The 13,432-nt window shown below is 43.4% G+C and overlaps 3 protein-coding genes across 8 annotated transcripts; all 3 read left to right on the top strand.

The window, feature by feature from the left end:
• Positions 1 to 310: 310 nt before the first annotated feature.
• Positions 311 to 6,125, top strand: LOC136430751 (membrane frizzled-related protein-like). Of its 4 annotated transcripts, XM_066421627.1 has the most exons (11): positions 329 to 417; positions 555 to 694; positions 1,180 to 1,279; positions 1,667 to 1,828; positions 2,345 to 2,459; positions 2,788 to 2,960; positions 3,164 to 3,470; positions 3,731 to 4,006; positions 4,292 to 4,428; positions 4,653 to 4,769; positions 5,147 to 6,125. In XM_066421627.1, exons 2-11 carry the CDS (start codon positions 681 to 683, stop codon positions 5,315 to 5,317), a joined length of 1,572 nt encoding a protein of 523 aa, XP_066277724.1. In that variant the 5' UTR covers positions 329 to 417; positions 555 to 680; the 3' UTR covers positions 5,318 to 6,125. The 4 variants fall into 4 exon arrangements, with proteins under 4 accessions (XP_066277723.1, XP_066277722.1, XP_066277725.1 ...); XM_066421626.1 differs by lacking the exon at positions 555 to 694 and having other exon boundaries at positions 311 to 413; positions 4,319 to 4,428; XM_066421625.1 differs by lacking the exon at positions 555 to 694 and having other exon boundaries at positions 311 to 413.
• Positions 6,126 to 6,559: 434 nt separating this feature from the next.
• LOC136430752 (protein tolkin-like) lies at positions 6,560 to 10,712 on the top strand. 2 transcript variants are annotated; one of them, XM_066421631.1, is made up of 7 exons: positions 6,560 to 6,666; positions 7,621 to 7,720; positions 7,949 to 8,054; positions 8,323 to 8,484; positions 8,948 to 9,062; positions 9,630 to 9,802; positions 10,140 to 10,712. In XM_066421631.1, the coding sequence occupies exons 1-7, from the start codon at positions 6,579 to 6,581 to the stop codon at positions 10,554 to 10,556; spliced, it is 1,161 nt and encodes a 386-aa protein (XP_066277728.1). In that variant the 5' UTR covers positions 6,560 to 6,578; the 3' UTR covers positions 10,557 to 10,712. The 2 variants fall into 2 exon arrangements, with proteins under 2 accessions (XP_066277728.1, XP_066277727.1); XM_066421630.1 differs by lacking the exon at positions 6,560 to 6,666 and having other exon boundaries at positions 6,824 to 7,720; positions 10,140 to 10,684.
• A 32-nt stretch (positions 10,713 to 10,744) lies between these two features.
• LOC136430753 (uncharacterized) lies at positions 10,745 to 12,793 on the top strand. Of its 2 annotated transcripts, none has more exons than XM_066421633.1 (4): positions 10,745 to 10,973; positions 11,101 to 11,210; positions 11,867 to 11,983; positions 12,395 to 12,793. In XM_066421633.1, exons 1-4 carry the CDS (start codon positions 10,838 to 10,840, stop codon positions 12,563 to 12,565), a joined length of 534 nt encoding a protein of 177 aa, XP_066277730.1. In that variant the 5' UTR covers positions 10,745 to 10,837; the 3' UTR covers positions 12,566 to 12,793. The 2 variants fall into 2 exon arrangements, with proteins under 2 accessions (XP_066277730.1, XP_066277729.1); XM_066421632.1 differs by having other exon boundaries at positions 10,745 to 10,979.
• The last annotated feature ends 639 nt before the right edge of the window (positions 12,794 to 13,432 follow it).

Below are 13,432 nucleotides of genomic sequence, written 5' to 3'. Positions count from 1 at the left end.
TTGACATTTTGGTCGCGCTGAGAGCGCGCAAGGGTCGCGGTAGAGATTCCACTTGAGCACGTTTTCCAGGAGTTCGGCGCTCTCACGGCGCTCTGGACCATTTTAGGTCGCCGCGAGAGCGCGGTGAGAGCGCCGTCCAAGTGGAATGGGGGTCTAACTGACCAAAGGGACGACGAATTTACATGATATTCGATATGCGTGTAGCTTAGACAGAGATTGAATTGATTGATCGATTGATTGATTGATTGATTGATTGATTGATTGATTGATTGATTGATTGATTGATGGTGTTGTTTGGTTTGATGACCGACAGATCCATGCGGCGTCACCCGTCCCTTGGTTATGACAGGCTACGCCGGGAGCTTATCCAGCCCCAACTACCCCAATAACTACCCCCCGAGGACAACATGCAGGTAGGTTTGGTATTTTACATGTAGCGAGAAGGAATTATAAGCAGCTGCTTGAAGATTCAGTACGATATTTTCTTCAGGCCATCCTCGGTGACAGCAAATGCTCCTTGCAAATCTAGCCTGGAATTCTACATTCACAGGTAGCGATCGTTGGAAGCGGTGAAGACAGGGTTCCAGGCTAGGAAAATCAGCCTGTTGTCAGCTTCCTCTGCCCGGCCGATCAGAGCTCCACATATATATGATCACCGGGGTTAAATAGAGAATTAATGTATGTGGCCAAGAAGGTTCGACAGAATTATTTAACCCTAATTGCTATTTGACCTCCTTGATATGATATATAACTAGTTTCTTTATCTTATATTTAGTATCTATAGTTCTATTATAACTCTTTATCTATAGGTCTTTATGTCCGGTCACGCTCGTATTTTGATATGTGATGTACATTCGGCGCGTAGGTCATTTAGCTGTTTTTGCCAGTAGTTTTTCTTTCACGGTGCTCATTCAAACAACTCAGGCTGTCAAAGTATGCCGTCAACAGAAGACGGTTATTCTGAATTTTATCTATACTTTCCACATGGTCGTACATGACAGCGCATTGACCCAACAGTATGTTTGATGACTTTCAAACAACGTTAGACTTCGTTTTGGTCAGAGGTTGGAGGAAAGGAATGTGTGTGAATTGTCTAAAGAAAGTGTGCTAATTTGTCGCTCTAAATTATGTAGAGTGGATGATGATACATTCATCATGTCTTTTGTGTTCTCTCTACAGCTGGCGCCTCTCTACAGTTCCAGGGAGGCAACTCTGGCTGGTCTTCGATGAACTCTTCAGCTTAGAAGACTTTAGCGGGTGTGCCTACGATTCACTCAAGGTTTGTATGCGGAGTCATCTATCAGAGGTATAGGTGCTACAGAGATGTAACATTTGTCAACTCTACATGCATGTTGGCAGGAAGGCATTACGTACATGTTGGCATTACGTACATGTTTTCTAGTTACGTCATACATACTATGTTCATTATGGTGTACGTTTTGTTCATGGTGTAAGCTCAGCATGTAATCTGCCATATACCTTTGATGATTTTACTAAAATTTGTGTGATTTCCGTCTCATACTTTTCCATCTGTCTTGGGCAAAATACGGTGATACTATTTCTTTTTCTGTGAGAGAGTCTACTTCAATTTCATGATCAAAATACATATCTATGTTACTGCATATTGCCGTTGCTGTAAGTGAACCGGGTCACAATTTTGTATTAGATCTATGGTGGACCGGACAAAAACTCTCCGATACTGAAGAATCTGTGCGGGGAGTCCACCCCACAGCCAATCAACCTCAGCGGGAACGAGGCATTTGTGGAGTTTTATTCAGACCAAGCCGTCACCAAGCCTGGGTTCAGGATCAGATGGCGAACCTGTTCGGTAACCTGTTGTTGTTTTTACCTACGGGAAAGAGGTTCACCTCCGACTGAAATACGGTCTGTGGTTGTGTCTGTGCATTCGCGCCTATAAGTATAATTCAGGATCCTTTTGATGGATGGATTTGATGTGTGGGCAGAGGACCCCGAGAAACATGGCGATTCTGGGCCCCTTATCTGTATTTTCAGGTACTGCCGCATTATATGAAGACACTACTTCCTGAAAGTAGTGTGATATTGTCAATGAGCAGTCTCCCCCTTGTGGGGGATTGAGGGGAAGAAGGGAAGGGAGGATCACTAACATCTGTGTTGGCTAGAGCTATGGCATCAAGACATACACAAAATCTCTAGATATTTTACGGAGGTATGAGATATCGATCTTAGATTTCTGGTGTTTACTGAAATAACAGCCACTCCTATTCCACGCCTGTTCAAGAATCCCCACCATTAACGTTTTGAAGTATGAATTTGTAAATCAGAGCACGCGCAATGTGCCTTCAATGTTGTTTCATATGCCCAGCCGCACCTGCTGCTGTGTGACGAGGGTAGCACTTGTGTGAGGACAGCGGACCGGTGCAACATGCACCAGGACTGTCAGGACTGGACCGACGAGCTGAACTGTAATCATAGTCAACGTGAGTAAAGTCTTGGGCTCATTATTTCACATAGTAAATACACTGATAGTCCTGCAATTCTCCTGATGATGATGCTGGAAACTGGTTCAAAAATGTCTTGTGATGAGAACTTGGCATTTGCACGGTAACACTGGACAAGCGATTTGATCAAGCCTCTTTGATATTTCATGATATTGAAATGCAAATTCGAATTCCTAGGTGAAATGAAAATTAATAAAAAAGTTCGTCGAAAAGCTTAGAAAATAGAAGGGGCATTTTGCACTCACGTCTTGCTGATTAACGCTCACTCATTACCATTAACGCCTATCATCTGTTTTTCGATAACCAGCCTGTGGTGGACAGATCCAAACAGATGGCCCCGGTAACATCACCACTTTGAACTACCCTGTGTTTTTCCCTCCGGGCTTGAGTTGTACCTGGCACATCGTGGCAACCCAGGGCAAGCGGCTGCGGGTCAGCTTCATGGGACAGTTTGACGTGCCTTGTCCCACTGCTGTCAACGTATGTATACACACTAAAAACAAATAAAAAAGTAACCAACTAAAGCCACTAACAAAATCAATCTAGAAAAATAAAACAAATGATAGCAAACAAAGCTGATTCTGCTGAATGAGTGAAGCTTTTCGGCTTTTCAGTTTTGCACAATTTCCAAATTTGTTGATCAAGATTTCTTACCACCACGCCTCTCTTACGATCCGCGACAGGTTATCGAGTTGAGCCCCGGTGGACCTGTACCAAATGGTTCTTTCACATTCTGTGGCAGCCAGACACCTCCAGACGTCATTGTCACTGCCAAAGAAATGCTAAAGATCGACTTCCAACCCCCAATGGTCAGTCCGGGGAAGGGCTTTGCTCTAAGCTGGGAAACAAACTGCCAAGAGAACTACTTCCCGTGCCCGGGAGGAGACTGCCTCACACCAGAAAAGGTGTGCGATGGGGAGGACGACTGCCAACATGGAGAAGACGAGAGTAGCTCCACGTGCCCAGGGACTACTACTTCGCTTCCGATGTGTGAGTTGTTCTGTGGCCTTCAAAGTGGTTGAAACTATTGCTCAATCGACGCAAAAGGCGCCCAGCTTTTGTCTAGTTACCGCTCGTCACGCCCTTTTTAGTGTTGATGTAGGTCACCCTTCTTAGGGTAGGTAAAGTTATATGGGCTCTTACTAAGTTAGAACAGAAACTTTATGCAAAAAAACATGGCTTTTACATAAATGTTAGTATTGAGGAATAGTCCTGTCTTCCAAAGTGACCAATGTATCTCTTGTGTGCAGTGACTACTGACATTGACAGAAGGCCTAAGAGTACGAGTGAGATGACCACACATGGGAAGTGGTATACATACTCACACACCACCTTCCAGGATGGTTCTATCAATCAGAAGACCATACTGGGTGCTGCTTCAACACAACATGGCTTGATTCACACCCCAATAGTGCGCATTCCAAATGCTTCAACTCAAACACCACAGACTTGGAAAGACAAGGCGGGTACCGGGGCTTGGAATGGTACACTGGGGGGTAGTACCATGTTCACAACGCCGTCACTTGGTAAGCTCGGTTTGCGCAGTTACTTGGTTAATCATATGTCAATAATTGACATTAGATATAAACTTATACAGTGTATATACCAAAAACATTGTGGTGGATGCCATATCTTTTCAAACTCTTCGTAAGCAGTTTGTTAAGGTTACGTGATATCAATCATATCGGATCAGACAATGACAGAACATTTCCGTCAGCTGTCTTGAAATCAAGTAAGGACAAATGTCCTGTCTTGTTGATTGACTTTTCAGCATGTAAACTTGAGCAGTAACACAATTTGTTCGATACTAGTACATGTTGCTGCTCTTGTCTGTGTAGACACCTACCCCAGACACCTGTGCTACTCGTGCCATGATGACGGAGCCTGCACCAGCCCAGTGGATTCCCCTCTACCAGTCACCGAATGTCTGGACGATCAGGATTGCTGGGTAATGACATTAGAAGTACTGATATATTGTAATGAAGTTTACAGCATCACCAAAACTGGCTATATAATTGTTATCATTACTGCTGCAGGGTATTCAGTCTGCTTTAATCAAGTAGCGCTTTTATGGAAGGAATGCCTACAGCACTTGTTCATACCATGCACATCTCAACTTTGTGTCCAAGTTGAAATATACGGTAGATAATTATGAAATGACCTCTCTGATAGGTTGAGCGCATCCTGGGTCCTGGGAAGGAGAAGGAGAGGATCGTGTACCGCAGGGGGTGCGGCTCGCTCTGTCCGGATCATTGGAAACAGGAGGACTGCATGGACGGCTGGCTGCAGGTAAATGTTTCCATGGCTTCCAGCGACATATCAAAGTAACACAAAATACACATTGGAACTCAGTCGTAAACCAGGCTATGAGGAACGGATCCGACAAGAGCCCCATAGATTAGTCCGACGTGATATTATATAAAACCGTGCACAAAACAACCAGCTCTATCCAGGGGTATTCATGATCGGTTACATCGGTTGTTTCCTGGGTAATGATTTCTGTCTTTCGGTCTAATTCAAGTTTTTTTATCACTACACCATACCGGCCCTCGGGCCTCAAGCGCCATATTAGATATGCCCCGTATCCAACACCACCTCCCTCGCCAGGTCAGACACAAGCATGTCAGTGTAAGTATTCTGGTGCCCTAATCGGTGACTCCCTGCAGGTCTGTCGGCTGTGCTGCAAGGAGAACCTCTGTAACAGCCAGCTGCTGAACGGAGACGACAAACGGTTCGACAACCAGGTGTCCGAGTCCAACACGGTTGAGGTCCTGGAGCCCAACTGGATCTACTTCCTCGTGGCATCTCTGTCTGCTGTTGGCATGTTCACTGCCTGAACCTAGAAATACTATTTAAATTGCACCTCGTTTCAGTTATAATGTCTGAAATACCTAGCATGTAGTTGGCAGGGCTTTTATGAACGCAACATAGGTGATTTCTTGTTACTGGTGACTTGATATACTCGGGTTCAGTTTCTTTTACAGTTGTAACGTTACACAGTATACCGTGCAGTCATTGGATGGTCAAATTCTGAGTCGGTCACCGGACTGGTCTTCTTGGGCAGTTTTGACTGTATGATGTGTACTTGTGGCTGGATTATACAACACGTGTTTAACTACCTTTCAACTGGATTACTTTCCATAGATTTCTACAGCCGGTACCCACAATGTAACCCCTGTGAAAACGAGAAATGCACAAAACACCGTTTACAGCTAGTGTATCGGTTTTGTATATGTCCGCGCGCATTATTGTCTAAGGGCCCTGTCACACTTGTGCATATATCATGTCCGCATGAGTTGTGTATTCACAAGTTTTTGGTTTAGGTTAAGCTTGCAGCCGAAGAAGTAATTTCTTTGGTTCGATAACTAGGCTGCACAACGGTGGGTCATTAGAAAACAACTTCTTCCCTTCAAACTTAACATAAACCAAAAGATGTTCATGCGCACCTCATACGCATTTGAACATACGCACAAGTGTGACAGTGCCTTTACAGCATGGCACAGGAGCCCACATGTGTAAGCGACGGTTCACTCCACATGGCATAGCCTGCCATTCTGATTCTGTAAGTGAACGAGAAGTACTGTTGACACACCATACATTTGTTATATCTTAACGACACATGGGAAATTACATGCTTAACGCTGATTGCTTGCGTAACTAATTACTTGTGAATTTGTCTAAGATTGCTTGAATAATGATAGATATATCGTACACACTTTGTATATGGGAGGAAACAAACAGACAGTTTTTCAGCCAACACCCACCCAACCCCGCGGGGTCTACATGACCAAGTGCCAGAAATGATCAATTGCATTTGGATTACATTAGGTTCATTGGTACTCCGGTAATAGTGGGATTATAAGGGAAAACATTTTAATTTTGCACGGCAAACAAGTTCCTTTTGTTCTCTATAACCCCTTTCTTCATCAAATTGCCGAGGCTCATTTATTGACATTACACATTAGTCACCAACGCAACAACTGCTTACCTGCAGCATACGGAGAAACGTGAGAAACGTGTGAAACGACTGAACCCCAAACGTAGAGTACAAAACTTCGCCGCGCCTATTCTATCAGAACTCTCCGACACACAGGCGAGATGGGTGCGATGGGCGGAGACGTTGGATATATCATCCGCATTATCTTCATCACGAGGTTCTTACTTGGTTGTATCTTGGGGCAGACAGGTTAGTCTGTGACACACAAGTGTTCTTTGTTGTTGTTTTTAATTACAAGCGCAGCTGGGATCACTTATGAATAGAATGGATTTACGAAATATTTTACTAACGTTGATCAATTCCTGACGATACATATAGCTTTTATCTATTGACAATCTTTGCGACATTCTCTTTGTTTTAGCTAAATGTTCCGCGATAGCTTCCAGGAGACATTAATGATTATTCGTAGGCATGACACACCACCTCCACCCTACTCAGCAAAATTGTGCAAGTAAACGTACAAATTGCGTGTTCAATCGGATATATATGTTATTACCTGTACTGCATGTGTCGATGGTAAATATATAAGTATTCAGTATAGTAGACAGGGATGTTATGACCGACGCCCTCCTGCCCTGTAATCAGGCAAAGGTGCCTCTCGTCTGCTTGTAGCATGTACCATTAGATAAAGTACAAACAGAGTACCGTTGCCAAGTGATATATTGAAAAATTGTAACATAAACAACATTGCCCCCCACCTCGCGACCACACAACAGTTTGTCTTACCGTTTAGATGTGAGGAAATGTGGTATCGAATTGTTTGCCAGACTACTAGACGGAAGTAAGGAAAATAGGCACCGATCGTTTTCCAAGATTGACAAACTTGCTAAGAATTGAAGTTTGCCGCCATGAATTAGACCCCAAATACGAGTGGTGTGCAGCTTTGTTATGATCCATATCAGTAGAGACTAGAAAGGGTGACAATTTTAAGAATAGAAATTTTGAAATATTTGGCTTTCAAACATCATAAATTGTTACACATAGTGATATTAGCAAAAACTGAAGAAGAGCTATGGATGTCACAACGACCGGAAGTAGTCTCCGTATCTTATCCAGTTGTAGAGATTGAATTGTCTATGAATAGTGTACCAAACGTTATGTTGGTGAAAATAGTGGGATACTGGAATTTTGAATGCCCGACAGACCCTTGCGGGCGCAGCGGTCCCTTGGTGATGCAAGGCTACACGGGAACCATCTCCAGCCCTAACTACCCACAGGAGTACCCCCCGCACATGATCTGCAGGTACTATTCATCATGTTCATATTCTACAAGCAAGTCGTTGAAGAAATTTTCAAAAACCGCTTAGAAATTTGGACTCCGTAAAAATTCCCATATTGTCAGCGTAAACTGTTTGTAGGTGTATACTAAATGCTACGAAAGTTGACTATAAGAAATTCAGCGAGGTAGTAACAGTTGCGCCAACGACTTGAATGTTGCTAATTAACTTGCTACTTGTGTGGTTGGTTTAAGATGGCACGTGATCAGTACTTTACCTGAGAAGCAGCTCTGGCTGGTCTTCAAGCCGATCTTCAGCATAGAGATGCTTGTGGGGGGATGTTCCTATGATTACGTACAGGTTTGTATAAAATCTTGTTGGTATCGTATGTAAAATTAAAACAAAAAGAGGAAAATTCTTGTCTTGTCGATCATCCAGAAAGGCGACAATCAGTGACATACAACCACAAAATGTCTTACTTATGATTTGATCGAATATGTGTGAGTCTCCCATTTTTCACAATGAGGGAAAACAGATTGATTATTCTGAAATGTTGATTTCGTGTGAAGAACATATTCCTGTGTTACATGTCAATTCCTTGTAATTAGAAATCACAAGTTTGCACTAGGTTTATGATGGACCAAACGACAACTCCCCATTGGTAAACTCCCTGTGTGGGGATAATGCCCCACCTCCCATCATGCTCAGCGGGAAGGAGGTTTTTGTGAAGTTTAAAACAGATGCAGCCATCAACAAGAAGGGATTCAGCCTCACCTGGCAGACATGTGCGGTACTGTCGGCTTTTCTAACGAACTAGCTTCTCTTTCTTTTTGTTTGTCCTCCATACCTCTGTCATTGCTACAGTATTATTACCTTGACACGGGTAGTTCTGTTTTTGGTGGCGTTTGTAACGGTTTAACGGTGTTTATTTGTGGTTTAGCAGTAATAACATGAACGATGTTGTATGGTCACGATGTAATATAATCATGATGCTTGGCTGGTAGATACATCTTGTTCTCAAAGAAGTGAGAAAGAAGTTTTGACCCTCTAACGACTTTCTTTGGAACGGCAGGGCGATTTAGTCGTCTACTTAAACAGGTTATATAAAAAAGGGATGGATGGATTTTGCTGATTTTTGGCCTGTCGGTAACATTGATGCAGATCAACGTGATGTTTTGTGATGTTTGCAATACTATTTCCTGTTACAGAAGTTGTAAATGAATCAGTGCCTTGACTTTTCCTCCCGTGTCCAGCCCCACCTGCTGCTGTGTGACGAGGGTAGCACTTGTGTGAGGACAGCGGACCGGTGCAACATGCACCAGGACTGTCAGGACTGGACCGACGAGCTGAACTGTAATCATAGTCAACGTGAGTACCTGGCTCTACTCTCCAAGCAGAGGTTGAATGGGCAGATCGTCACCGTTTTATCATATGCCGTCATTTTTTTCATCGGAAAACCACAGTGTTCCAATGTAATATCTATTACTCCTGAATGGGCTAGCGATCTGCCCATTCAACCTCTGCTTGGAGAATGGGCTAGCGACAAACAATGACGGCATATGATAAAACGGTGACGATCTGCCCATTCAACCTCTGCTTGGAGAATGGGCTAGCGACAAAAAATGACGGCATATGATAAAACGGTGACGATCTGCCCATTCAACCTCTGCTTGGAGAGTACCTGGCTCCACATGTTCTAGATTAGGATATTACTGTTATTCCCATTATTATCCTGACCTTGTGCTGCTAACGCGAGCTCGAGAATTTGTATATCTAGCGGGTCATAACTTTCATGTGTGTTTCATCCCCTTTTTCTCCACGTATCAGCAGACGAAATTTTTCCTATCATTTTGGTCAACGAGTCAATATCCCGCCATACATTGGCTAATTTAAAAAAAAAGGAAAACCTAATGTTTCTTTTTGTTCGATAACCAGCCTGTGGTGGACAGATCCAAACAGATGGCCCCGGTAACATCACCACTTTGAACTACCCTGTGTTTTTCCCTCCGGGCTTGAGTTGTACCTGGCACATCGTGGCAACCCAGGGCAAGCGGCTGCGGGTCAGCTTCATGGGACAGTTTGACGTGCCTTGTCCCACTGCTGTCAACGTATGTATACACACTAAAAACAAACAAACAAACAAACAAACAACCAAACAAACAACCAAATTAATAATCATTAACCAGAACGACGTTGCAGTAAACGAATCCAATAAACATAAACATAAGCAATAGTGAACAAATTATGCTTTGTTCATAATGTGCTACATTACAGGGGTTAATCTACACACATTTTTCACATTAGTTTTCAGGATGAATAGCATGTATTTCCAAAATTTACAGTAAACATACATCGATATCTATAAGCAGACTTTACTCCAGTAATGGTAGACATTCTCTGATGCATGAGCTCCTCGTATACCACACCTCTAACAATCCACAACAGGTTACCGAGTTGAGCCCCGATGGACCTGTACCAAATGGTACTTTCACATTCTGTGGCAGCCAGACACCTCCAGACGTCATTGTCACTGCCAAAGAAATGCTAAAGATCGACTTCCAACCGCCAATGGTCAGTCCGGGGAAGGGCTTTGCTCTAAGCTGGGAAACAAACTGCCAAGAGAACTACTTCCCGTGCCCGGGAGAAGACTGCCTCACACCAGAAAAGGTGTGCGATGGGGAGGACGACTGCCAACATGGAGAAGACGAGAGTAGCTCCACGTGCCCAGTGACTACTACTCCCTCACGTCCCTCTACTATGGGTGAGTTGAAACATATGATGTTCAGCTTTTGCCTCACGGTTACTGCCAGTCTACGCTATTGCCAAGCTCACTTCTTTTGGGAGGGGAGTGACAAAATGTGAACGCAATGATGTTGCGTTTTTTTTTCATCGGTGTCTATCTCCTTTCTCACGAGCACATTACCTGCACATAAACATGCAAGACGACATCATGGCAGTTCATGGTAAAATAAACTAAGCTGTTGAAAATATTTCATGCAGAACTCTATCTTTAACCTACTCCATTGATATAGAGTAATAGATGTACATTATGATCTTTCTTTATCGTTTCTGCCTGTTACATCACACGACGTGTTGCAGTGACTACTGACAGAAAGCCTGGGAGAGAGACGACACCTTCCCACATGGCGGTTACACATGGAGAGTCGCACTACCACACCAGAACAGTGTTGGGAGGCATTCTAAATGCGTCAAGTCCAACACCACATGGCATTGTCACAGCACAGACAATCTCAACTGATGATGACTGCGGCAACAAAGGTATTGGTAAGTCGTCATTTTTAAACAGTTTGGGGGGCGTGTGGTTGTCAGTCACTGAGTAGGTCCAATCATATGCAACTATATGCAACACATACTCATCTAACAAATCGTGCTCTTGTCTGTGTAGACACCTACCCCAGACACCTGTGCTACTCGTGCCATGATGACGGAGCCTGTACCAACCCAGTGGATTCTTCTCTACCAGTCATCGAATGTTTGGACGATCAGGATTGCTGGGTAATGGCATCGATTTGATTAATCCTGCCGTAGATTCTGTAATTTCCAGCATGACACAATATTGTTTTATTGTTTCAAACGTAGTGAACTTTTAAAACACAATAACAACTGGCCAGGTACGGCTACATAACTGTTGCATAATGTTTTCAATATGGTTAGCTGATCTGTAATTGTGTACATGTATTTGTGTACATGTGTGTCCCTGTAATTTTTGACTCTCAAAGATCAGCCATGCTGCCCGAGAGTCAGTGTAATGTATACGTATTGTAATATTTACCATAGATAAGTAAACACAACACAACAAAGAAAATTCACCACATTTTTCTCGTCCCTTCATCAGGTGTGAATTCTAGACAAATGATCTCACAAACATATGACGTTAGCAAACTGGTCATAAAATTATGTATTTTTAGACTTGATGAAGGTTGTAGTTAGCCAGGATGAGCCGTAGCAGTGATGACCAGAATGCTAGATCTATTGGAAAACAATTTGGCATATTTAAGCGATAATGTTACCCTTCAACAAAGATGAGCTTTCATGCTAACATATTTTCATTCTGATTTCGGGAAGTATTGATCGAATGGAGGGATGTTGAACCTATAGCATTTTCATCACATTTGCAGTACATGAATGATTATACGTAACCTCTCTGATAGGTTGAGCGCATCCTGGGTCCTGGGAAGGAGAAGGAGAGGATCGTGTACCGCAGGGGGTGCGGCTCGCTCTGTCCGGATCATTGGAAACAGGAGGACTGCACGGACGGCTGGCTGCAGGTAAATGTTCCCATGGATTGTAGGGATGTGGGTGCCGATTAGAAAAAACAAAAGAATATGCAGCTTTACACAGAATCATAGAAACTAGGGCAAAAAGGATTGACGAATAAAAATGTGTACTATGGACATGTTCTGTGCACAGCTCACGCGTACAGAAATCAGTTAGCCTGGTATCCAAACCTGTTACACCTCCCGAGTCCCGAGCTCGAGTCTCCTCTCTCTATTTGCGGAGGGGAGACTCGGGGGCTATGAATAGGTTTGCATACCAGGCTAGAAATCAGTCCCATGAGGTATGTAGGTACATGTAGTTGATGACGGTAGGAAGTTAATAAAGTGTTATTCCTTTCGCACAATTCAGTCAACGTCAAGTGTACATGTTATTATTTTATCATCTCATCGGCTGGTTTGCAGGTCTGTCGGCTGTGCTGCAACAGGGACCTCTGTAACAGCCAGCTGCTAAACGGAGACGACAAACGCTTCGCCAACCAGGTGTCCGAGTCCAACACGGTTGAGGTCCTGGAGCCCAACTGGATCTACTTCCTCGCGGCATCTCTGTCTGCTGTTGGCATGTTCACTGCCTGACTCTAGATTTATGAAAGATCTAGATAAGGGACACGGCTTAGTCATAATGTAGGCACGTCAATTGCGTTTTTAAGGATACAACAGTATGTGATATTAATTCATGTATGACAAACTAAATGACAGCATCTCCGATGACAGGCACCCTGTTTTCATAAGTCTGCTGTCATTAAGAACTGACATCTGGAGGACATAGCATATTAAAAGTTGCGTGAATTGCAACACATTGTTTACGCGATTGTTTTTTTCTCTCTCTCTCTTTTTACTTAAGCATCAGTTTAGACACGAAACCAAGGGTAAAACTGTACGAAAAGGTTTGAAAACCTAGCCAAAGGCAAACAAGGCTGGACTCCAGGCTAGTGAAAACCTAACAACTGAACGAAAACCATACTTATCAATGGAAATAAGTACTGGACTGGTGGCTTCATCAAAGTAGGGACAGTGTTTCCTTACGTGACGTATAAAATAAAACACTAGTGTATCAGTCTTGTAAATAACTTGTATGTTCCAATTTCAGTGGAACCATATCTTCGAGTATGGCACACTGAGTGCCCGAACTGTACAAAAACTCACAAAATTCACAATGTTTTGCTCCCGGCAGTCCAGCTGACCCAGGGTTGGTTTCACCCCAGGGGTGTTGTCAAAATAGGACTCATAGACTGCCTTGATTACCATTACGGCAAAGAACATTAGGAAGTCTTCTGGCATTACCAACATCCTAGCACTCGAAACTGCTACAGCCTTTATCAAGTTGTGATTATTGCAATGATGCGGAAAACTAACTTTACGTGTCAGGCGAAAACATACGCACAGTGTCCTTTTCTAACCACCAGGATTTGCTGAAGTCAGAATCGTAGCAAACTCTGACTT

Source organism: Branchiostoma lanceolatum, chromosome 3 (genome assembly GCF_035083965.1).
Source record: "Branchiostoma lanceolatum isolate klBraLanc5 chromosome 3, klBraLanc5.hap2, whole genome shotgun sequence".
Classification (NCBI taxonomy): domain Eukaryota; kingdom Metazoa; phylum Chordata; class Leptocardii; order Amphioxiformes; family Branchiostomatidae; genus Branchiostoma; species Branchiostoma lanceolatum.
Note: the sequence above shows the minus strand (reverse complement) of the source record. Positions and strands in the feature narration are given on the sequence as shown.